Source organism: Epinephelus fuscoguttatus, linkage group LG13 (assembly GCF_011397635.1).
Source record: "Epinephelus fuscoguttatus linkage group LG13, E.fuscoguttatus.final_Chr_v1".
NCBI classification, from domain to species: domain Eukaryota; kingdom Metazoa; phylum Chordata; class Actinopteri; order Perciformes; family Serranidae; genus Epinephelus; species Epinephelus fuscoguttatus.
Window position 1 is genome coordinate 12,589,503 of NC_064764.1, and position 24,265 is coordinate 12,613,767.

General features: G+C 38.8%; 1 protein-coding gene across 5 annotated transcripts in view; it reads right to left on the bottom strand.

Moving 5' to 3' along the window:
- The window catches only part of LOC125899761 (partitioning defective 3 homolog B-like), a 265,237-nt gene extending 244,514 nt beyond the window's left edge, over window positions 1-20,723 (bottom strand). For all 5 annotated transcript variants that reach the window (XM_049594278.1, XM_049594276.1, XM_049594275.1 and 2 more), the window contains exons 1-2: window positions 19,499-20,723; window positions 6,910-7,011 (exon numbers count right to left, since the gene is read on the bottom strand). In XM_049594278.1, the coding sequence (XP_049450235.1) occupies window positions 6,910-7,011; window positions 19,499-19,615 (219 nt within the window). In that variant the 5' untranslated portion in view covers window positions 19,616-20,723. The remainder of the gene's footprint in view (window positions 1-6,909; window positions 7,012-19,498) is intronic.
- Between the last annotated feature and the right edge of the window lie 3,542 nt (window positions 20,724-24,265).

Here is a 24,265-nt window from a genome sequence, read left to right on the forward strand (position 1 = left end):
AGATCAGGAGTAGGATACAATAAAGTTTCCAAGGTAATGACCACACCAAGCAGGGTAACTGTACATCCATTTGTAACCATAGCAAAAAGTGAATCCTCCGTCATGAATATTGATATTGTGGAAAGGGGGCAATAGAAAAATACCTTTGAGGAAAGCAAAGTATATTCACTCATGAATATAATAATTTTGCTAAAAGCAGAACGAACAGGAAGTCCTTCTGAAGGTTATCTATCTGAATGCGGATGCAATATAATCAAACCATTCGCCAGGTTTTGTGCACATGTCATACTGTCAATAGTATAAATAATGATTGGCACAATTACCCATGATTAAAGCTCTGTTTATAGAGAGCTGCCCTACTTCCAGGCTAGCTTGTGTTCAAATAGTCTTTCCATAGTGGATTCCTAAATAGCTGGGTACCTATAATGTATTATACAATAATTTTTAAGTGTTAAATAGTTCAATGGGTGCTGTTTTGTAGTGTGTAAAGACCAATTGTAGGTTTTTTATTAGTCTCCTGTAAACTGGTCAGTAATATAAAGCCTACTGCATTTGCAAAGCAACACACAAATGCATATTCTGCCTACGAATTGACTCAAAGAATGTGTTGTGGGTATCAGTGAACAAAAAAAAACAGAAAGGCACTATAAATGGCCGCTTACTGTGTGTGATCATGTGTGTGCATGCTTGAAAAATAATATTTATGTTTAACACTGATGTGTGCAAAGGGATACATGCTGTGTGTATTTGTATGCGTTTGATCAAGAGTATGTGTTATTAATGTCCCAGAACAAACATCAATATCATACAAGGGAACAGTGTCCCCCCCCTCTCTCTCTCCATTACCAGCAAACCTTTCAAACAAACCCTGGTCTCTGTAAGGCTGTTTCTGCAATACCTACAAGATGGGGAAAATACATTAGGAATTACACTTCCAGCTACATAGAAAATGCTGATGGGAGTCCATACTTCCTGCTTACTTTTCATTTTCTTTGGCATAAAGCTGTGAGTGGGCTTGAAAAACAACATGCAAGGGAGACATTAGGGTAATGGAGAAAAAAGGTGGGGGTGTGGGTGGTGGTCTAAAGGTAAACTTGCACAGCACATGCACAGAAATAGTACTGACATTCACCCACTATAGTTCATCATCTGTCTTTGAGGTGGGAGTGGGGTTATGTTAAGGGTCAGGCTACTGAACAAGACCTTCTCTCAGAGGTGCTAGTTTGTATTATTGTAATGGATAACTTTATTTGCCATCTCCTGTTGCTTTGTTAATAACCACCTAGTGTTGGTTTGTTTGGGGAAAATAACTGCAGCACCTCAATGTACCTTTGACAGGCCTGGGCTATCAGTTTCCCTCTGCTTTCAGCGTTTGAGCTAAAGCTAAACAGGTCCCAGACAAGTTGTCCATGTTCTGGACACACAGAGATCATGGTTTCCCACACACTCATTTATTTGTAGCGGGCCACCACAATCAAAACATATGCCACCAGTGGAACGACTAGTGCTTTCGTTTTGATTTAGTCTCGATCTGTTAGTTTTGATGTTTCTGCTGTGAACTTGAAGCTTCTTGTTCGCAGTCAGATGTTAGCCGTTAGCACAAAATTAAACTGTGGCCACTGCTCCTTTTAACATGAGGATTTATTCACTGTAAGCTGAAAACAGACTTACAGCTATCCAGTTCACATTTTTTACAAGTTGCACTGGTGCTCCATGGTTGCAAACTGTGACGAAACAGCCGCAGTCTGAAGCCCTGCATGTACAAAGACACATTTCCTCTGCTCACACTATTGTTAATCTCATTAAGGTAAACTGTTATCGCAGCGCAGTTAAACTTGTTGATTTTTTCACCATGAGCTGGAAACACACTAACACCTCTCCAGTCTGTATATTAAAGATATTTGCAAGTCACAATGGTGCTCCATGGTCACAAAAATGCGACTACATAGTAACAGTCCGGAGTCCTGCATATGAAAAACACACCTCACCTACTCTCAGTATCACTCAGAATAAAGTTATCTAGATGGGTTGGTTAGTGTGTGTGACATATCATGTTTGTGAGTCTTCCTTTGTGTGTGTGTGTGTCTGTGAAAGAGCCACAGGGGAACTGAAACGTAAAAGCGACACTCATGCAAGTGGCTTAAAACAACATGACCATTTTCACTGGATGGTCATGATATGGTCATTTTATACATCCCACGTGAAACAAGCTGTGATACATCGAGTAGACTATATTCAATATATTGCCCACCCCTATATCCAAGGTATAATGACATATAAAGATAAATATCCTCAATTCAAAGAGCAGACAGCCATATTTCCTCACAGTTGGTACATAAATATCACTTCAAACACTCATAAATTTGAGCTCTCCCTCTAAAATGCATCACTTGGGTCTATTTCAGTCATGGATTTTTGAAACTGTATTTTTGACCTCTGTCTTCAGCAGACCTCAAAAATCTTCTCTGTTTTCTTTGTGGCTATAAACCTAAAGCCAGGCAGTCTGAGTCTGCCTACAGTAAAACACTCATCTGGGATTAGGAGCCATTTATTCATCTCAGCTCAGTAATACTATGAGAGCCTCGCTTCAGAATCCAATGAATATTTCACACTTTCATTTCATATGCAATCTCTAGTGCTCAGAAGAAGTGTGTATTGCTGGGTATGATTCTGTATGCTTTACTTTTGTGTGTGTGTGCATGTGTGTGTGTTTGTGTGTTTCACCATACAGTATGTGTGTTTTGGGGAATTAGTGTGTGGCACTTTATTTGATCCCAGTATTGAAGTGTGTATTTTATAGTATGCATGTGGTTTTACACTTGGTTTCTGTGCTGCAAAGGTATGTGTTGTGCAGTTTGACTGCATTCACGGAAAATTAACAAATAGCATTACGACCCTTTTTGAGTGGACATGAAGCCAGAGAGTTCAGGACATAGCGGAGACAAAAATGCAATGAATTGTGTATCTCTAAAGAGCACTCACTGACACACACTCACACACACACGCATTTATTTCCAAGTATTATAACTCCATAATCAACACAGAAACCTACTAAACCAGCTCCAACATTAGACCCACCATTCAAATGATCCAGTGTGTATTTACTCATTTTACTTCTAGCCAGATGGATATACTGCTCCTGCTTTGACATCAACTCATTAACTCAGTGCCTCCTCAACAAAGACTCAAAGTCAACTGAGCTTTTAGCTGTGAAGCTCCCATCACTGGGGTCTAAAAGCACTGTGGTCAACTCAGCTGTGAATCCTAGACTGTTACTGAAACAATCTTTATCTGATAAATAGTGACCTGCTAGCAACAGACTGAGCATATTACCAGACTGCAGAAAGTCCGAATTTGATTGTGATTCGAATCAGCAAAGTGATTCTTGATATCCACCTTTATTTCTAACCTCTTCCAACCTAGTGGAGAGGAAAATCTGTTTAGCACACTGATATGATATAAAAAGAAATCTCCTCCACAACTTCACAGTCAATTAATCAATCATTTATTTGTCACATGGAATTACACAAGGTACAACTCCAATGATCCCATCAGCTCCTTTAAATTGTGCACTGTAATTTAGTCCTTTTTTGCATCTTCTTACAGTGCTGGTTGCTGCTTTATAACTGCCCATGTTTCTGGATGGTTCTTGTAATCCATGGTTTCTGATTGTGGAATGATTTAACTGTCCGTACAACCCACCCAAACAAGACAGCCAAATGGTTGCTCATTCCCAACAAGGCAGCGCTGCACTGCAGCTGCTTCTAAACAGTGAATTTCCTCATACCAATGAGCAACTCGCAGCTATATGCCACCACCATCCAAAGCCAACAACGAAGACTTGCAAAATAAATATTAAGAGCATAAACATAACACAAATTTAGTGAAGCTGAAAGAGAGGCAACTGGAAACGTCCATGTCTGTCATACTACTACACTGGCTCTATTTCAATGTCACCTAGTTTATTGAACTTGATTATTGTCTTTGTGCAGCTGTCAAAAACATAGATTTATCAATACATATTGATTCTCAATACTTGAAACAGTTTCAGTACTCATTATCACAGTATTGATACACCATACAAGCCTTGTTTTTCACTCTCTCATATTGTTAATGTTTACTACAGTCATTCTGCTGTATGAAAAAGAAAGAAAAGTCATCACTGTCATATTATAGCCTTGTTATAGTTATCTTTAAAAAAATCTAAATATAATGCACTTAATGTAAATTTTCCCCATGGTATTGAAAATGGTACTGAATATCAGTATTTTTCAAGGTATTATGTTATAGTTAGAAATGTCAGTGTTGTGACAACACTAATGCATTTGAGATGAAGATTGAGATAATGCCCTTTTTGCCATCTTAGACAGTGACCTTCCTCTGTGCAAACTTTATGTTAATCTAGCAGCGTTCTGTTCAGACTTGTGGCGTGTTTAAAGTGACATGAATATATTTTTTAGTCCAACTTCGTAAGCTTGCCGCCTTGCTTGCTTGCCATTCACACATGACACCAACAGGTCACACTGACATCATATCAACATAATATAAAGATGTGCCAGCCATATAACTAGCTACCTGGCTGACATTTTTGAAACACCTCACCTCCATAAAAACAGCAGAAACCACCACCTCCTGGAAGATGGGGCATCTTTCTTTGTGACAACTGTGGCAAAACTGCCCTGAAAGCCCCTAAAAAAGTACATTTGGGATGTATCCAAGCAATGATTCACTCTATAGTGACATACTGAGTGGTAAAGTGAGATTTCACTGATAAATCACAATTATTTTGTGTCATCTCTGACAAGTGTAGTGGTATATCGCTCGACTGTTATTTCAAATCTGTAAAATATGGAGATTTGCATTGTAAGATTGTCAGCATAAAGAGGTGTAGATTCCACAGACAGTACTTTTTTTTGAGCCATTGCGAAAATAGGTAGCACAGGGGTAGTGACAGATAGCCAACAGCAACACCAGTGCATGCTGCTCTGACTCTCTACAACACCATGGCAACAGGCTCTCATAATAGTAATCCCCTAGGTCAGTTGCTGGTCTCCTGACTCTGTTATTGCTTCTGTCACTGAGTCATATGGCCCCTGGGCTGTGGCTTAGTATGTCATGTAACGCCCCCCCAACACACACACACACACTGAAACATTAGAGCTCATCAGGAAAACTCATCCAGGCTTCAAGAATTTCTTAGAAATGTCATGGGAATTTTAATTCTTTATGGTTAAGATAGTTCTCATTAGTCACACTCCAACAGCAGGTCTGTGTTAATCTTGTTAAGGCAAAAACATTGCTCAAAACAAACGATCATAACCATTTTTTTATGTAGCTATAGTCATGCAAACAATATTATCTCAGTCACAAGATCAAAAAATCCAGGTTTGAACCATAAGAATGATCATTTTGACATGAACAGAGACTAGAGTCCTGTTTAGAGAGAGATCGCTTCAGTTCTAACCAAAGGTTCTCACAGCCCCCAGAGAAATTGCCAACTAATGCAACTTTGTTCTTAATTAGTTCAAAGATTCTCCAACAAATCCTGCAGTATTTATACATCCTTAAAGGCATACAGTATGAGCCAAGGACAGGGAAATATACTGTGCGTTACATTTTCTAGCCAGTAGGTTCTTAAAGTTTTTTAAGCTGTGACCTAAATGAAAAATTCACCACAGGACACAGGCTCATTAAAACATGTTGATACTGTTTTAATGTGCAGAGCCACCGAGAGAAGGTTCCAGATTCATTTAAAGTCCTATGCCATGGTTCAAAAAGCCCTTAATCTAAGCCATTTATCACATTCTTATAATGTTGGAGTATATGTGACAGTATGAAAAAAACTAGACTTTCCAAAGGGGAAAATGAAAAATGACACATTCCTCGGGGGGAACTAAGAAAAACGGGATATATGGATTGAGTTTGCAAAGTCTCCGTAAGTGAATTGCTAATGACACAGGCTAATGCTGAAGGCAAGTTAAAACCTTTTTCCCTTTGAATTTTGCTTGTGAGGCAATATTCTATCCGAGGGAGTGGCTTATAGGCCACTGAAGCTCAATACTCTCGAATGTGAGCACACACACATCATCCGCACACACAAAATACAAGGCACTGATACCTGCTCAAACATTCATATAGGCACATATGCCCTGTGCACACACACACAGTGTTATGTGACTAATTAATACCTATAAATCAAAAGGATTATATGCATCATGGCTGACTTAAACGCTGATTTTGTAGCTCTTTGTACAGAACAACAGCTGTCTGACACTTGTTTCTCTTCTTTGTGACGTGTCTGGCTGGATGTGTGGTTAGTCACGACACGTGCATGTCTGTGTAATCTGCTTACTGCTGGTCAATAAGGAGACACGGTATATTAATTAGAGGCTATTTAAGTCTAACTCACACGTGTTAGTTTCACTTCACAGGTATTAAGTAAGAATATAAATGCTCCATAGCTGTTTGTGATCACCTTAAATTTACATAAAAGCACTTAACTCATTGTTTACAATGTCTTTTTTTATATTACGGAAACTAAAATTAAATGAGTAAAACTATCTCACCAATTTCTTTAATTACTTTATCTCAGAGGCTGACAAGAGAAAACACGCTACATGGCCCAAAACATTTTCATTAAGAGAAATGTACTCCAGCTTCAGCTTGATTTTGGAGCTGAGAGAGACCACACAAGAGAGTGTGTGTTTGAGATAAAGAGGCGATACAAAAAGAAATTTAGCCTTTGTATGTTACAATATTATATACTTGTGTGAAATGTATTTGTATTGGATTTGCGTATGTGTTTTTGAATTGGCATCATTTCTGAAACTGAAGAAAGTTTCTCCCAGTGGAAATGTTTTAGGCACATTTGCAAACACAAAACCTTACATTCTAAGAAGAGGTTCTTACCTTGTCCTTGTCTTCTACCAGGTCACTGAGGATATCATCAGGATCCAAAATCCCCCCGTCACAGTATTCAACATGGTGAGTCCGAACCAGGAAGTCTCCTTCCTATAACATAGGACACAACATGTAAATCAAAAAATTAATGTGTGAATAAATCTGAGACCTGCTGACCACAAACTTTGTTTTGTTTGGTGGCAAGTGCTATGCCCACCACTATCTAATTAAATTAAGCCATAACTATATCACAACAATGATGAAAACATTCATTGTAAAATGATTAAAAATGATCATGAGTGTGCAACACTTTGTCTATCAGGAATTATAGCCCTGAAACTCTCCTAACCAACTTGACTTTGTCTATTCACTTTTAAGATGCTATCATGATAGCTATCTGGTCACCACCTCCATCCCTCTGCTCATTCATATACCTCTGTTCTGTTCAACTTCCCCTCCCCACTGCTGCCATTCCTGCCCTCTTCTTTGTTTCTTTCCTCCTTGCATCTTCCACATCTTTCCCTAGGTGCCTTGTACAGATTACAACTCCAGCCTGGCCCTTTCTCTGTCCCTCCTCACTCGCTTTCTCCGCTGTGTTGGGTCTGTGATTAATGACATCGACACTGCACCAGACAGCTGACTACATAGAGCTGGTTGTTGAACAACATATTGAGACAACACACATACACCCCACAAGCGCACACGCACATACAAAACCACAAACAGCCCAAGGAAAGGTATGACTCAAAACGTACAGGGTGCTGCTCCATTAAATCACTCTTTCAGGGTCAGGCTCCTGTCAATGCTTTTCAAAAACTCCCATCAGGGAGAGGGTAAGATAGAGCAAGGAGCTCTGTGTCCCTGGATATCACTCCAAGTCTCTATTGCTACACTAAGCTCTTTCCAATTACTTACTTATTTATACTTCCTAAATGATAAGATCGTATAAATGTGTTTCTTTGTACATTCATAAAAAAGATATGGTTTGAGGTAAGACTTCCTTTTGATCTGTTTTTAAATACAAATCAACAAACCAGCAGAGGAAATGCCATTTAATTTTAACAACCAGGTCCAAAAGTTTAGAGCCACCTGGCTATAAAAACTTTAATGTCTTAAAGGAGCTCCAGACATGTAACTTAAAGGTCCAGTGTGTAAGATTTAGGGGGATTCGGTGGCATCTAGCAGTAAGGACTGTAGATTGTAGCCAGCTGAAACTTCTCCTGGATAGAATTCATTCCATGTTCATCGTTCAGGACATATTTTTACCAGGAGTCGAATTATCCGTAGACATCTCCTCCTCTCAAAAACAAACACACCTGGTAAAAACATTAAATTAAGCTGTTTTTTGTTACAAATCAGTGTTTCTTCTGCCCTGTTTGGCCAGTAACACATGGCCTGCTAGACGAGCACCTGCAATATGTGCTCACCAATTTTCTCTGATAACTTAATGTGTGCTTACCTCATTTCTGATCCTTTCCAAAACAAACTGACTGGGTGATTTAAACCGGTAAAAATGCTAAATAAAGCAGTTTCACACTACAAATTAGTGTTTTTCCTATGGTGTTTGGCAGATCGGAGACGGGCACTGGCTTTGCAATGGCTAATGCATGCTCACCATTCTTCTCTGATAAGGTTGATTAGGTTTTTACTATGAGCCAAATTATCTGCAGAGGTTTCTTCCTCTCCAAAACAAACAAAGCCAGTCATTTAAACCAGTAACGAAAACTAAATAATGCAGGTTCACGTAAACTACAACTGCTGCTAACAACAGGGGCCTTCGTGAAAACACAAATGGCCCTATCTAGAGTCAGTGTTTGGTTTGTCCATTCCGGGCTACTGTAGAAACATGGCAGAGCTACATGGCGATCTCCATAGACAAGGACCTGCTCCCTAGAGTATGTAGATATGAACAGCTTATTCTAAAGTAACAAATACACAATTCATATTCCCAGGTGACTGTACACTGAAGAAAACATACTTATTACGTTATGCTTATTCAGAAATGTTCTGAAATAACTTCCTTCACTGACTAATGCTTTAAGTTAAAAGATACTTACTGAATGCATTTACTGCATAATGGTTCTGATTTGTAAATATGTTGTGTCTATCTCAATTATCCCTCCAACTCCTAATAGATTGGAAATAACAAAAAAGGAGCATATATAACAAATAACATTTTAAATGCACTTAATCTAGGTTAACACTACACAACTTTAAAAGTTGGCAGACTCTCACCACACAACTGACTGTCTCGTAATCAGGAGCCTTGAAGTCACTGTGGTTTTTTTTATACAACATAACTGACCAGCAACAGGGACACACACACTACAAATCTTACATCTGTACTTCTGGTCTCCAAACTACATTTGAAATGACATAATACCAGGCACGACGCTGAATTTTTGTAGGTATACGTGTTCACAGTATAGTTTGTTTCCACGTCTTTAATTTTTATAGCTTGTTTCCTCAGGGTGCGACAACAACTTAGGTCTGTGTTGCAAATGCAGCCCAAACAGTACGAACTATAATGTTAAAGGTGACCCCCTCCCCAGGTTTCTCATCAACCTGTGTCTTGCACTCAGGTCCAGGTCCAGTTATTAAGCCTGCTAGATATCTGGGATAAGACTGACATTTGTCTTCAAGCACCAATTCGAGCTCCAATTCGTAAGAGCCAAGCCAATGCCAATTTGCCTCTGATCTGAGGCTTCTGAGATTTAAAGTCAGGGCTAAAGTCATTTGGTAAAAACTAGACATTAGTGAGTGTAGTAAGGCTAACAGTATGTAGTATGTGTTGGTGCCTTGGGGATATACCTTTTCTATAGTAAAAACAATGGCATTTACCAGACTTCATGAATAAGTGCACCAAGATATGGTCCGCCTCTTTTTGCATTACATGAGAAAAACATACCATGTTTGATTCTGAGTTTAGTCATTCTTCACTGACACCTGGTGCCAGCTGATATATAACTTACAAACATGGATGTGTTTGCTTACTAAAGATAAAGCATTTATCCCAAGTTAAGTAAAGCCTGGGTACCTAAAAAACATATTTCCGTTGTGTCACAAAACAAGACACTTCAATGGATTTTCAACCATCACTGTTACACAAGACTCTGAGACTGTGGCTGTTTATACAGTTAAATTGTCTCTCCCTCCCTCCTTCCTGCTGGAATTCATTGTACAACTCCATTGTAACAATGACTTGGCTGACACCCAGGCCAGATGTATGAGAGAGAGAGAGATTTTCAAATACTGTGTTTACATTGTTTTATTTTCCCTTTTGCACAGTGTTTATCTTTCTTGAGCACTATCAATCAGGGTTTTGGGGCATATTAACTCTGGGACAAAACATGTGAATGTTTTTTATGATTACTGGGGAATATCTCAGTGCCAAAGTGTCATGTAAATTATTTTGTATCTTTTCTGCCCTCAGCTTTGCACATAACATCTCACAAAGCCCAGTGTTTTTATTGCCGCTTGAGCCTCAGAATGAGTCCCACTGGTGTTAGAGTTTGTCTGTACTGGTTTAATGGCAAGTCCTTAATCCATCACATCCCAACACAAACAGAGTCACCGCACAAGCAACTTTACCAACTACGCCTTGTCAAAAAACATGACAAACTCTGCCATGATTTACATTCTTAATAGAACACAGAGAAGCATTAGGAGTAACATTTTTATGGTTTAGAGTAAAATATTCCCTTCCAAGCTAAAGGGAGCGGAGGGAAAACAGCAATACAGCATTGTAACGGAATATTTTTGCATGGCAATATTATATTGTTACTTAGATGCAAAGTATCAATTTTTTATTATAGAATTATTGACACTACAAGTACAAAGATGTTGACAAAGTTTTCCTTTGGGGAAATAATTTACAGTTGAAAAAAGGTACTAAATCGCAATATGTTTTATCACAATACCCAGCATATCACAACACATTTAAAATCGCAATAATATTGTCTTGTGACTTAAGTATCGTGATAATATTGTATAGTGGGGCCCCTGGTGATTCCAACCCCTACAAGCTAATTCTCTTTTACATAGCCTGACAAACAAGACAATCATCTTTTAAGTCAACAAAACCCACTCTGGTCATTACCTCCACATCAAAGCCCTGAGGTGCCTTGTGGGCCCCTGCGGTGTACAGCTCACACAGCACACTTTAATGTTCTTTGTATTTCAGTTAACACTGTACCTTGGAGGTGCATGGTCCCAAAATAATTAGCAATTCATCAATTACAACAAACCCACTGACATACCATAAACATGTAGCTTTTGGAGACCTCTGGGATCTGGGGCCTCAGGGCAGTTTGCCCTCTTAGTGGGGTTAGTAATCTAGCAGTAGTGCAGTGCAACGCTTTACTTGGGATGTAGTAAATCTTTAACTTGTTTTCTTTTCTTCCATTTTTGCAATGCTACTACATTAGTGCTAAAACAATGAGTCAACTGACAAAAACTATTAATTATAATTAATAACCATATTAGTCAAAAACTCATTTGATGTCATACAATCACAAAAGTAAAGGAGCTTGCTTTTTTTCATCTCATCTCACTATTAGCCATTTTCAGACAACAGATACATCACATTGCTGACTAATTGTATTTTTGGGGGTGATGGCATTTCGTCACTCAAAAATAGGTGTTTTTCTGTAATGTGCCTTATAGCTTCATTCAGATATTTATAGAAACAGCTGTGTGCTCATACAACATTTAATATAGCACTTTGGGTAACACTTCACTTGAAGGTATCCACATAAGAGTGACATGACACTGTCATAACTATGACATGACACAGTCATTAACATTTGTGTACATGTCATTTTTTTATGACTGCTGTCATTAAGTGTCATTCATTTTTTGTAATGACAAGTTGACATTGTTCGGGTTGTCTTGATTATGACAACTTGACATTAATTAAAGTGACATTACCAGTAGATTGTCTTTGTCATGACAATAACAATCATCATGTCAACTTGTCATAAACACAAAAAGAGGTGCGTTTCTTGTTCATGTTAAGTTGTTATGACAAAGACATCTTCTGGTAATGTCATCCTGGTTAATGTCAAATTGTCATAATAAGGACATCCCAAACAAATGTAATGTCAGCTTGTCATGACAAAGACATCTTCTGGTAATGTCACTTTGATTAATGTCAAGTTGTCATAATCAAGACAACCCAAACAATGTCAACTTGTTATTACAAACACCGAATGCCAATTAATGACAGTAGTCATAAACGTTTATGACATGTACATAATGTTAATGACAGGTTCATGACCGTGTCATGTCATAGTTATGAGTGTCATGTCGCTTTTATGTAGATACCTTCAAGTAAAGTCTTACCGCACTTTGACATCACTTTGAGATGCCTAACTTGTAATAAGCATTTGCTGTTTTTAACATTTTATAGATTAATGGCTTAAGTGGTATAAGTGGTAAGTGGTATAAAAGAATATTAAAACTATCAACTATCAACACACAGGTATCACAATTAAATTATGTTTTACTTACTAAAAGAAAAACACTGTATACTATGTGGTGATAGAAGGTTTTTGCAGAACAACATCAACAGCCATATTTCTTTGGTGACCTGCTGTTGTTTTTAGGTCAACAGCCCGCTTTAATCTCCTGTTACAGTAGGCAAGCCGCACAGCTAAGACGACAAGAGATGGAGAGGTAGAGCGATAAGAGCTGTGAGCGCACCGATCTAATCTGTTATTCGAGGGGGTGCATGGATAATGTGTTACATATTTTTTGTGAACTGGAGAAACCCTGTGCCTCCAAGTCTGGCAGTTTAAAAACCTAGAGGGACATTCAGATATTGTAGGACTAAAGATAAGAGTTGTAAACACACTGATCTAATCTGAAAAATCAGGGGGATTAGCACTTAATACAGTGTTTTGCCTGATACTATTACAGATAATCTTGGGCAATTTTAGGTATTTTACTCTCAGGGACATGATCTAGAAATTATCATAAAGTTGTAGTAAAATAGAGTTAAAACACTATGTAGATTATTCAGTGTTGTCAGGTGTGTGCCTAACCCTCCGCCTCTCCCCCATTCTTTATCTCTCAACAGTAAGCCTTTCTAGTCTGCCAGTTGACACAAGAGTTTGGCATGCTGTTGTCAGGCTGTGCAGAGAAGTGGACTTGGGTACAACACAAAACAGCTAACTTAAAGCAAACTATGGAGCTCATGCTGTCTACACAATGTGAGAGGCATCTGCTTCATACACTAATAGGTTGAGACTGTGGAAGTTCCTATCAGTTCCAGAAAAAAATAATACCATTCTTAAGGTCCCCTGAGCCAAAACCGAGAGGTCTGGAATTATCACAGTTTCAACAAGCAAGGCAATTATGCCAGTGATGTAAGGTATTATTGCCCCAAAGTATTATTAAGTACAGAGAGTGAACACTGGTGCATTATCTAATTCTGTGGAAAAATAACAAAATCAGACTTAAATTGTCCCTTGGCCTTGACCCATCTTGTGACCCTGCAGTAACAAAGCTTGTTTTCTGTAGACAGCAGAGCAATTGCTGGTGGGAATGCCATGGTAACAATTACTCACCATGTTAACATTTCAGCATTCCACATGTAAGCTGTGCAAAAGGTGATTTTTCACTCGTGTAATTTTATTTATCCAAGTTTATTGTGATCATCCAAAATAAGATTACATTAGCATTTTGACTGCGGGTCAAATTTAGATGAGTTGACTTTTTTTACACGGTCTGGTGAGCAGCCATCCTTTCATAATTAACATGCCATGTAAAACAACACAATTAAACAACTAGGCTGATGTGTGGGCATTCATTTTCATATATATTGATGATCTAGTTATGGTAAGCTTGTCAGTCACTGAATAGAACAGAACAGAATAGAATAGGTATCAGGCTGTATCAACACATTCCTGCAGTTTGTGTGCGGAGAAAGCGGCACGCGTCTCCTCCCCGCCCCTCCCTCCCTCTCAGGAATAATTGCCTGTGCTCTGGCGTGGGTCCAGGATGTTTTACGATTTTATCAGCTTGTTTGGCCACGCCTCATCAGCCCTCCTGCCCTGGCTAATGAAACCACAGCATACACCCACAAAGGCAGGAACTCTTTCACACACATTCACCTTACAATCCATACATGCCAACATGTAGAAACACACCCTTCAGCTTAAAAAAGGTTTCACAATTTGTTTCTATACTTGTGGCCATATTTGGACCACACACGACACTATCCACGACAACATTGTGTCAAATATAGATATAATCTAATGGTACATGTGTGTAAACATGTACAGCATGTATACTTTAGAGAGAAAACTCAAATCCAGTTCACCTGAACATATAAACCGATATCCAGTTTGATATTATACAGCAAACATCTTACTAAACCTGAAACCACATAAACAAGCATTCCTAAACACACAACAGCACACTTGTCTGTTTGGCCAAAAGTAATTAAGAAGTCTGTCAACAAGCTGATGACTTCCTGACAACTCCCCTCGAAAAACAGCCTCCGCTGTCCTCCCTCCCTCCTCTGTCTCTGGCCACACTTCCCTTTTTTGCCCTGCTGTGACAGCTATCTCCCTTTTTACATGTATCATCTTTGTTCTGATCTCTTCAAAAGGTTTATTCATTTCCTCCCTGCTACCTCTCTCCAAGAACATGGTGTACTGTTGTTTTAGTTTTTCTTTAATAGTACTTCCATCTTCCTTTTTTCTCAAACCACAATTTTCTGCTTTGCCTCCATGTTCATCCATCAAGGGTGATAGCTCCCTATTATGGCTGTCAGCAAGCTGTTTGCTTCTTGGTTTTATAACAAATAATTATAGATCTTGGTGCATTTAGTTCCTTGATGATTGAGTGAGGTGAATGACAATTAATCCAATAATGACACTTGAGAAACAAGCTACTGACTGAAGACACCTCTCAGTTCAACAGTCCACCTCCAACCTTCAACTTGGCATGCTGTATATTACAGGGGTGTCCCAAACCCTCTGAGTGGTCGCATTGGAGCCAAATATCAAGGCACTTTTGGTAGACTGGTATTGGCCAATTATACCCACTCATGCTCCATTTCTTTGCAGTTTATTGCATTGTGCTCTGTGTTTACCATCAGTCTTATATGTTATAAATGCATATTGTCTCCAATTTCTAGTAACAATGCTTACGTTTTAAATATTAAATAGACAGCTAAAATGCCTTTTAGTGAATGAAGAGATAATCAAATGTCTTAAACTGGATTTGCACCATACATACTGTTTCACAAACTAATAACATATTTGATAGGGATTATTAAATGACTGGGCTTGGGTTTAGATGCAAAAAACTATCACCAATACAGTAATATGCACCAATACAGTAATATGACAACTGAAGTGTATCCTTCGTGTTTCGATCCATCTTGTTTCCCTATTTTGAGCTTTATTCCAAATTGTTTTCCTCCACCAAACTGTCTATGTTTTTACAGTTTAGCATCAGTCAATGATTATGTTAGTGTTCTAAAACAGGTTAGCCAAACTCAAGGTTGTACACAGTTTTAGTTAAGCAAGACTTAAGGTTCCACTGAAACTTTGCATGAGCTGTAAGTCTCCAGAAAACTTAAAGGGGACTTCTCAATGCAGCACTATAACAAAAGCCGGGCGTACCATACATACAAATACATCAGCACTCTCTTATTACCTTCGACTTTCTAATCCCATATGTCTCCTCTATCCCTCTTTGGTCCCATACTGGGTAACACAAAAGGGTATACAAATTCTAATAATTAGGCTGCGATCAATGTGAATCTAAAAGAAAAAAAAAAATCAATGCAGCTGAAACACAAAATAAATCCTCTCTGAAACTCAACTTAAGACTAAACCTCAAGAATCCCTTCACTAAAGCGTAGCTTTAATGCCCATTCTAAGTGTTAGCTCTTCTTAAGCACCACTGTGGGAACTCCTAACAAAGCAGCTGATAAATGGGACTGCCAGTGTCAGTTAGCTAGAGTGGGTGCAGGAACACACAAGATTAAAAGAAATGTTTTTAATACAAGCAGCATACTTTCTGAGTAGGATGAAGCAGATAGGGAGGAGGGGAGGAGGGAGAGAGTCAGACAGAAAGCAAGCTGTCTCTGTGACAATTTAAAAACATGATTTGCCTAGCACTGGGAGGGAGGATTAGGAACTGGACTGCTCTGCAACACACACATATCCTTGCTTTCTAATCCTGGAACACATTAACAGCCATAATTACACAGCTACAACAGCTTAGTGTTACAGGGAAATGACTGAGTGATGGGAAGAGAGCAAGAGAAAAACACACAGAGAAACAAATACAAAGGGAGAAGAGGGGATGAGATGAAGCAATTAAGAAGAATACGTATTCTCTTTCCCAGAGAGGAGGTACAAGGGAGAGGAGAAAGAAGCTGAGGAGGCTGTCAAAGGAGGTGAAAGGGGAGAATGAAAAACACAAACAAAAGGAGAATATTTAAAATTTCAAACAACAAACATGGAGAAGAGAAAGAGGCCAAAACTATCAAAAAGTGGGAAGAATGAGGGCGGAAGGAGAAGTAAAAACAGAATTACAAAGGGGGATGTAAACATAGTAAGAGGAGGAGAGGCTGCAAAGTGCTGACAAAGGTGTGGGAGAGTCAAGAAGAGAGAGAGAAAACAGAAGAAGAGGAGAAGAAAAAAGAAGAAGAGCCGTAGGAGGGCAGGACAAAACACACAGCGTGCATGGGCTTAACAAGGCATTCCATTCACACATACAGGAAACAAAGTATTTAAACACTGGGAGACCTAATCGATAGAGCAGGGAGGTGCATCATTACACACATCACTGCTGCAGGGAAACACACCTGGAGCGCTCATTGTGTCTCTCAGTGAACATTAATAAAATCTAAAATGACGCTGCTCTTGTGTTAGACCAGAGATAAACTGCACGGCCACATGGCACGTATTAACCTTTAGAGTTTCATTTTTTTAAGCAAACTGAAAATAAAATGTATTTGTTGCTAATAAAGTAGTACGCATCTCCTTGGTGAGTTCTTGGACTTGGGTGCAATATGAAGACTAAATTCTGCCGCTAGGGCCTCTCAATCAAAACAATACCAAAAGATGGGGTAATGCTGCCATTGCAGTCAGCGTCTCCTGTTAGGCTTCCCTCAGTATTCACTGTACAGGAGGTTTGTACCAGGAGCTGAATTATTTGCAAAGGTGTCATCCACTCCAAAACAAACTGACCCAGTGATTTACCAGTAAACCATTAACACTGAATAAAGCAGTGTCACGTTGAAAATCAGTGGGGATTTTCGACACTGTTTGGCATGGCATGGGCTGGAGCTGAGCTGCCGCTAACATTTGCTCAGCTTGTTTCCCTGATGATCCAGATGACAGATGAGTAAAATCCTTCATCCACATAAAACATACAGTCAAAAACGACCAAGCATAACATAAAAATGTGATTTACAACAACATAAATGGCAGGCAACCACAACCCAGGTACATGCACAAAGTGCAATAATGGCCAAATGACATGGACCATGTTCTTGCTTAAAATTACAGATTTCTCTGGGTTTGAATTTTGTTAGAAACATTTAAATTAATGTGAGAAAACAGCTACACAAAATACGTAAAATTGGTCTTGTCATTATTAGACATTTTAATGCGGAAAAGTTACAGAATATGTCTTTATCTTTTGGCATGAGAAATACTGGTAAAACACATTTCATTATGCCCAGTTCCATCAAGTGTCCCAGTAAGCCATGCCAGTGAGCCATTATGCACAATTCCAGGACCCTGGGACAAGCTCACCAAAGTGGAATGCAGTTGTTTTTAATGTTATCAGTGACACCTGTGCTTTTCCAACTACAACATACCAAAATGTCTGCTGTGAAAAAGCAGGCCTTCAGTCAGTCAATAGGTGCCAACAGAAACGCCCACCTAGAGGCTTAAAGCTTAGGCATTGTTTTCAAAAAGTATTCAAAAGTTGTTTCGTCCTTTTTGAATGAAATGCCAAAATAGCTGCAGTATCATTACAGTCTATGTTTCCTTGCAAAAAAAAACTGAACAAATTTTAAATTGGAGTTTGAACACTTAAAATAATACTATCCAAAACAGTATTCACTGTTACACCCTTACACCCTTTTAGTTTAGAGATTTAAACATTTAAAATGTAGACTACTCATCTCTACTTCCAGGAGGAACAGACTCTTCTCATAAAGAAGAACAGGAGGTGAAGGAGGAAGTGTTCAAAGAGGAAGAAGAGCTCAAATGAAAGGGAAGCGAGGCAGTGTACAAGTGAGCAGAAAAGGATGATAAATAAGATGAAGGGCAGCAAAACACAAAGAGCACTGAGTGGGGAGGGCTCGCATACGGGTAGATGAAAGCAGATGAAGAAGCAAAAAAGGTAGAGCAAGAAAGAAAGTAGAATGGAAAAAATGAGTCCATCTCCAAGTGCTGTCTCTGTGTCTGTCCCACATAAACACAAACACACACACAGCTCTGACATCTCCCCTTCAATCACAACTGAGACCATCTATCTATATGACTGGTGTGCTCTTTGAATAATGGAGCCAATATTAAGCGAGTCACTGAGAAGATTTGGTCGTCTGATGGGGGTCACGAGGTTTCTGCCCCAAGAGCAGTGCAGGGAATCAACAGCAGTCATAAAGGAATCACAAGAGGGAGTCATTTGCATTTTACACTCACAACTAAAGTGGAAACGACTCATGCCTGCTCCTGTCTGGACCATCACAATTCACATCAGATATGCTTTTAATTTTTTATACAGCAATTATGGAGAACTGGACCTCCATGGCTTTGTCTAATTTCCCAAGACTTTGGGATGTGAAAATCATATGGCCCTTTCATGATATAAAAATGACAGAGCATTCGATTATTCTTTTATGACTTCAGGGGAAAACCTCAAATGTTATGAAAGTGCTGTTTCATAAAAAGTTATCTTGCTTCTTTTCCAAGTCTTTCAGGAGTTCATAAAAATCTGCACACTTTATTACAAAACTATTTCAGACAATGAATAATGTAGCTAACTGATGGCTCAAAGGTCAAACAGACTCAAAAGGAGTTTAAATTACATTTGTTCATGCTTTTGTTCATATTCTTGGACTAGCTGGTATCAGTGGATATTATTCTGCAATGATTGCCACTCAAGACAAATGAGCTGCATTTACATGAACAAAACATCCACCATGACTGCATTTTCAAAGTGATGTACAAGGTGTTAGTTATTATTATGTGTGTAGTTATTTTCTAAATAGCAGGTATCAAAAACTATTGACATCTATAAAAAGTATTGTTTAGGTAACAAAAATCTAGTATTCTACTAGTACCTGTCCCAAAACATCTGTAAAAAATACCCAATCATGACTGGATAGTGTGTCATCTCTTTACATCTGGTACACTGGCTTGTATTTTAAGGCTTCCTTCAATTTTTACTAATGTTTGTGCACTGAGCAAATAATTGTTTGGTCAAAACAATACTAATAATTATAAACACCTTTGCCTGGATTTGGAGCAGCTATAGCAAAACATTAAAGTCACAACACTGCTTATTCTCCCAAGGGGCGAACTGTAAGGTGCAAATGGGTGCATTTTATGAGCAGTACCTGTTCCAGAAGTTTCCTGTATCTCTGTGTGGCTTGCTGGATGAGGTCCCTCACAGTCCACCCCTCCTTGCAGGGCACCACCACACCCGTCTGCCCAAATGTCACTGTCACCTTCATTATAGCAATCTCCACTTCATCCGAGACGCAGGCCCTCTGGATGTGGGTGATGAACAATGGTGATAATAATGCAGACCACTGTGAAATGCCCTCCAGAAAGTCTTGATAAAGAGGCAGGGATTATGACCAAACAGAAAAAGCCAAAAAAAAATGCAGGGCTGGTAGAGAGTGGCTTAGGGTGACTTACATCACTCAAACTAACTTCTTTAAAAGTCCCACAGTTTGTCAAAGTGGTCCACAGCCAACACAGCTCCTTACTGAGACTGTCAAATGTGTTTACTGCCTGTACATGCCATTCTTATCTGCATTTACAGACAAAACTGAAGGTGATGATGACGACATGAGTAAGCTCCTTTCTCTTGCAGTGAGGGTTATCACTCTCTTTCTCATCTCATCACATCTCCTCAAGTGGCATCCAGCAAGTGTTGATACTATTCAGTTGGTCCATGCAAGTTATAAAGCGGTTCAGTTTCCAGGAATGGTAAAAAAACAAAAACACTGCAGTCTTTAGTGATGGAGAGTAAAAGTAGACGAGAGGTGAGTGTCATGTCATTTCTCACTGAGTATAACTAACGCTAACTATCGTTAACTTCACTTAACAGAGGCTAGCTGTCTCCCAGCTAGCTCCTCTTGGCTAAAACTGGTTAGCTTGATACTGTAACCTGGTCCGGCTGAGATAACAAGCCGAGGATGAAAGGTTTCGGCTTGTCACGAGCTTTAGATACCCACACGCCCTTCTCCACCACACCTGGTGCGTTATTACTCGTTTTGACAGATGAACAAGCGTTTATCCAAACTTTCACATCAGAGTTAGCAAGCTGAGTCCCAGGCTAGCTAACGTTAGCCACCTTAGCTGAACTTTGGAGGGAGGGATGCAGTCGCTCGGGCATCATTCCATAACTTTTTTTCCTCTCGTAAGTTTCCTTCTTCCAAGCGGTCAGTAGCATCCACTTCATCAGCGACACACACACTATGGCAACGTAACCGTTATTTTGACAAGCCCGAGGCGAAGTTAAAGAGTAAACAGAGCACGACACTGTGTGTTGGAAAAGTTTTGGGATTCCTTCACTGCCGTCCGCTCCTGGCCAGTTCCTGACCAGCTCCTCCACCGCTTGTTGCTGTCACTTTCTTAAAGGGGAAGTACTCCATTTATCACTCGGCTGAACGACCATAGGAACAATGAACGACCTTAGAAACAATGCACAACTCATGATTCCTCATTCTCTGTTACAGATACTGCCCACACAGCAAGATGTAATGTGTAAAAAAGTGGCAGTAAACTCCACTTGTTAGTTAGAGAAGACTGATTTGTTTTGTATTCAGTCAGTCACTCTCCTTATACTTCTATTTAGGTCTCCAAAAACAATGAGCTAAAAGCTGCTCACAAAAGAACTATTTGTATTGTCTAACACAGTCTATAAATATTAGTGAATGCAACAACATGTATAAAGTCTGAAACTGATCCACAGACAATGGATTGGTAAAGATCTTATAAGCAGGGTTCAAGTCATGGAATGTTGTAGCTGTAATGAAGATGTTACAGTAATCTTCCATGGACAACCTTCACATAATGTAGCTTAATGGCTCATGTTTTTATATAGCTGTTGGTGTAACATACCTCCAATATGTGTGACATTTTATTTACCATCACCATACAGCATGTTTCCTCATTTTCTCCTTGTGTTCTGTCTCTGCCTTTATGTATGCCTGCTAGCTGAATTCATGTTTAAACAGAGTTTCAGTCTGATTTGTTTGGAAAACGCCATGCAAATGGGGCAAGAATTAAATTCTAAAAACTATATTATGGGTCCTTAAAAAGTTACGGAAAAGTATTGAAATTTTGTCCATGTAAATGTGTGGAAATTGTATGCATGACGCTGAGCACTTGAGAATATGGGTTCATTTTCTATTTCAGACCTGAAGACACTGCAGTATAATAAAGCTCATTTGGGTAAAAAAAAAAAAGAAAACAAACATTCCTTGAGTCCACGAAATCAGGCTCATATTCATTGTCCATCAAGCAGCAGCTCGCAGGACTAAAAGATGAAGCCAGCACAGAAATGCCAAAAACTGCAGTCAGTTGAATAGCTGCTTGAGGCTGGCTCCATAGACCCCCATGTTGAAATGCCTAGCTTTACAGCAGAAATAAGCATGTTTACAGCCTGGTACAAAAAATCAAGATGGAAACAGCCGAAATTCCAAATTCAAGGCTTCAAAATGGGAGTCCACAAACCAGTGGGTGACAGAGGTGTCTATTATTTTTACAGCCTACGGGTCTAACACAGTTAAAAAAATATATATTAGTAAATGTGAACAACTTTCTTCCAAATCCAAATCCAGTGCTAAAGCACAAATTTGTGATGTCATCACATATAAAGTCTGGAACTGCTCCATAGACAATGAATCAGTAAAGATGTTATACATGACACTGAGAACACTCTGGGAAATGTTTTGAGTATATGGGTAAAATCATCTAAATACACCTTTGTAGAATAAAAAAGCTCATTTGGAAATAAGAAGGGAAACAAACTTTCTGTGGGTCCATAAACTCAGGCTACCATTCATTGTCTATGGAGCAGCTCCAGACTTTATAGACCTACTTGATGACATCACAAGTTTGAGATTTGGATCTACTTCTCTGGTTTCTGGCTTTGAGAGAGTGGCTCATGTTCACAAAGATTGAATGAACTTTCCTAGGCCATGGAAATACCATTGGCATTCTTAATTTAGGTGGTGTTCCACCTGAGTTGAGGAGAACTGCAGAGTTGGGTTCACGCAGAAACCTCCAGGGCTGGAAAATGAAGCCAGTGAGAAAGTGACAAATACTGCCGTTCATCAGATGGGCACTTAAGGCTGGCTCCAAAACAGAGTAATGAAAACTGTACAGAGGGGGATTTTTTATATCTCATCTCATCTATCTATCTATCTCATATCCCATTCACATTTTATCAAGGCCCAAAGTTACGCACATTTAAGGGCCGATTGAGTGACAGGCTGTCTGCCAATCGTGTCCCAAAAAAAAATAAAATGCTGAACTCAAGGCTTCAAAACGGCAGTCCACAAACCAATGGGTGATGCCACAGTGGCTGTGTCCATTATTTATACAGTCTATGGTTCAGTGCTAATTCTCTGTGCATTTGTCACAACCAGGGATCCATCTCAAATTACATTAAATGTGATCAATTTTTAATCAAAAAATATATTTTTGTGGAGTGGAACTTTAGCTTAGCCTACTCAAATGTCAAAGACAAAAAGTACCACCTTTGACAAATGATGGCACCATAGACCTTTTTCACACAGGATATTTTGGCACATCCAAGTAAATGACAGGTTTAAATAATAAAAAAAGAATGATGGGTGTGTTCCATTTAACTGACTCAGTATCAGGGTCCGGGTATTGATCATGCATGCTGACTCACTGTCACACAGGGTTACTGGGACACTTGAACAGATCAGAGCCATTGTTTATGTTATTAGTTTCAGCTGTGCTTCACTTTTACTCTTCTCTTATAATATAGTTTGTTAACTTTTTTGTTTCTTTGAATGTTTTCCCCCTTATTGTCCCTTTATAAATGGCAAAATCAATAAAATAAGGCCTATTAGTCTTGTAAAAACAGACACCAGTCTGACTGAATTATTACATTATATTATTGTAAATATTATTAATAGTAATAGATTTAGTTTTACCTTTGTAAAACCTAGAGTTGGCGTACATTCAGAGACAGTCACAGCTATTTTAAGGTTATAATTAGATGTCACAGCTATGATTTTAAGGGATCAACAATAAAACAGCAGACAATCAAATCTGTGTCTCATGAACCGTGAAACCTGATCAAATCCCTCGAAAATCTTCTTCTGCTGACACCAGCTCAGCATTATAATATTGATGCCAACAAAAATAATGTATTTACAAAAGATTTTGGTATTTCACAGTTTGATTCATCTTCAAAGAGGAAACCCCTCCCTCTGAGGTGGAGTTTGGCTTTGTAATTAGCAGCTCAAATGTATGCATGTGTATGTCTGCTAATTGATTTAGGCTAGGTTTAGTTTCTGGGTCACTGAATTCCATTGCTACTAATGAACCCCATGGGAGGAGGAACATTGTGCATGCATGCATTTTTTTTCCCTCCTTCTTTCTTTGGTGAAAGTTTGAAAGTTAGAAGTACACTTGAGTAATCATTTAGGATATGAATTTTGAAAGGACTGGATTAACTGAAGTTGAAGAATAAGAGCCCCCCCCTTTCTCTTTTTTAATAACTTGTCTGAATTCATATTTCTTTACTTAAAATTATATGACTAAAATTAATATAGTATTAATGACCATGTTAGAAATCTTCAGTCATAGACAACAAAAACAACTACACTGTAATTAAAGAATAAAGGATTGAGAGCATGTTTAATATCACTCTGTTTAATCTAAACAATAATCAGATTGAATTATTTTCATTGTACAGACTGTATTGACAGATTTTTTTTTTTTTTTTAAATTTCACTTACTCTTCAAATAGGCATTTTTCATAGAAGACATTTTGACATGTCACATAAAAGCACAGATGTTAACGATGACATTAATGATGGCTGAATTCCATTCAGCTGCTTCAGATTTACGGTCCTGGTATTATGCATGCTGGCTCATTGTCACACTGTTAT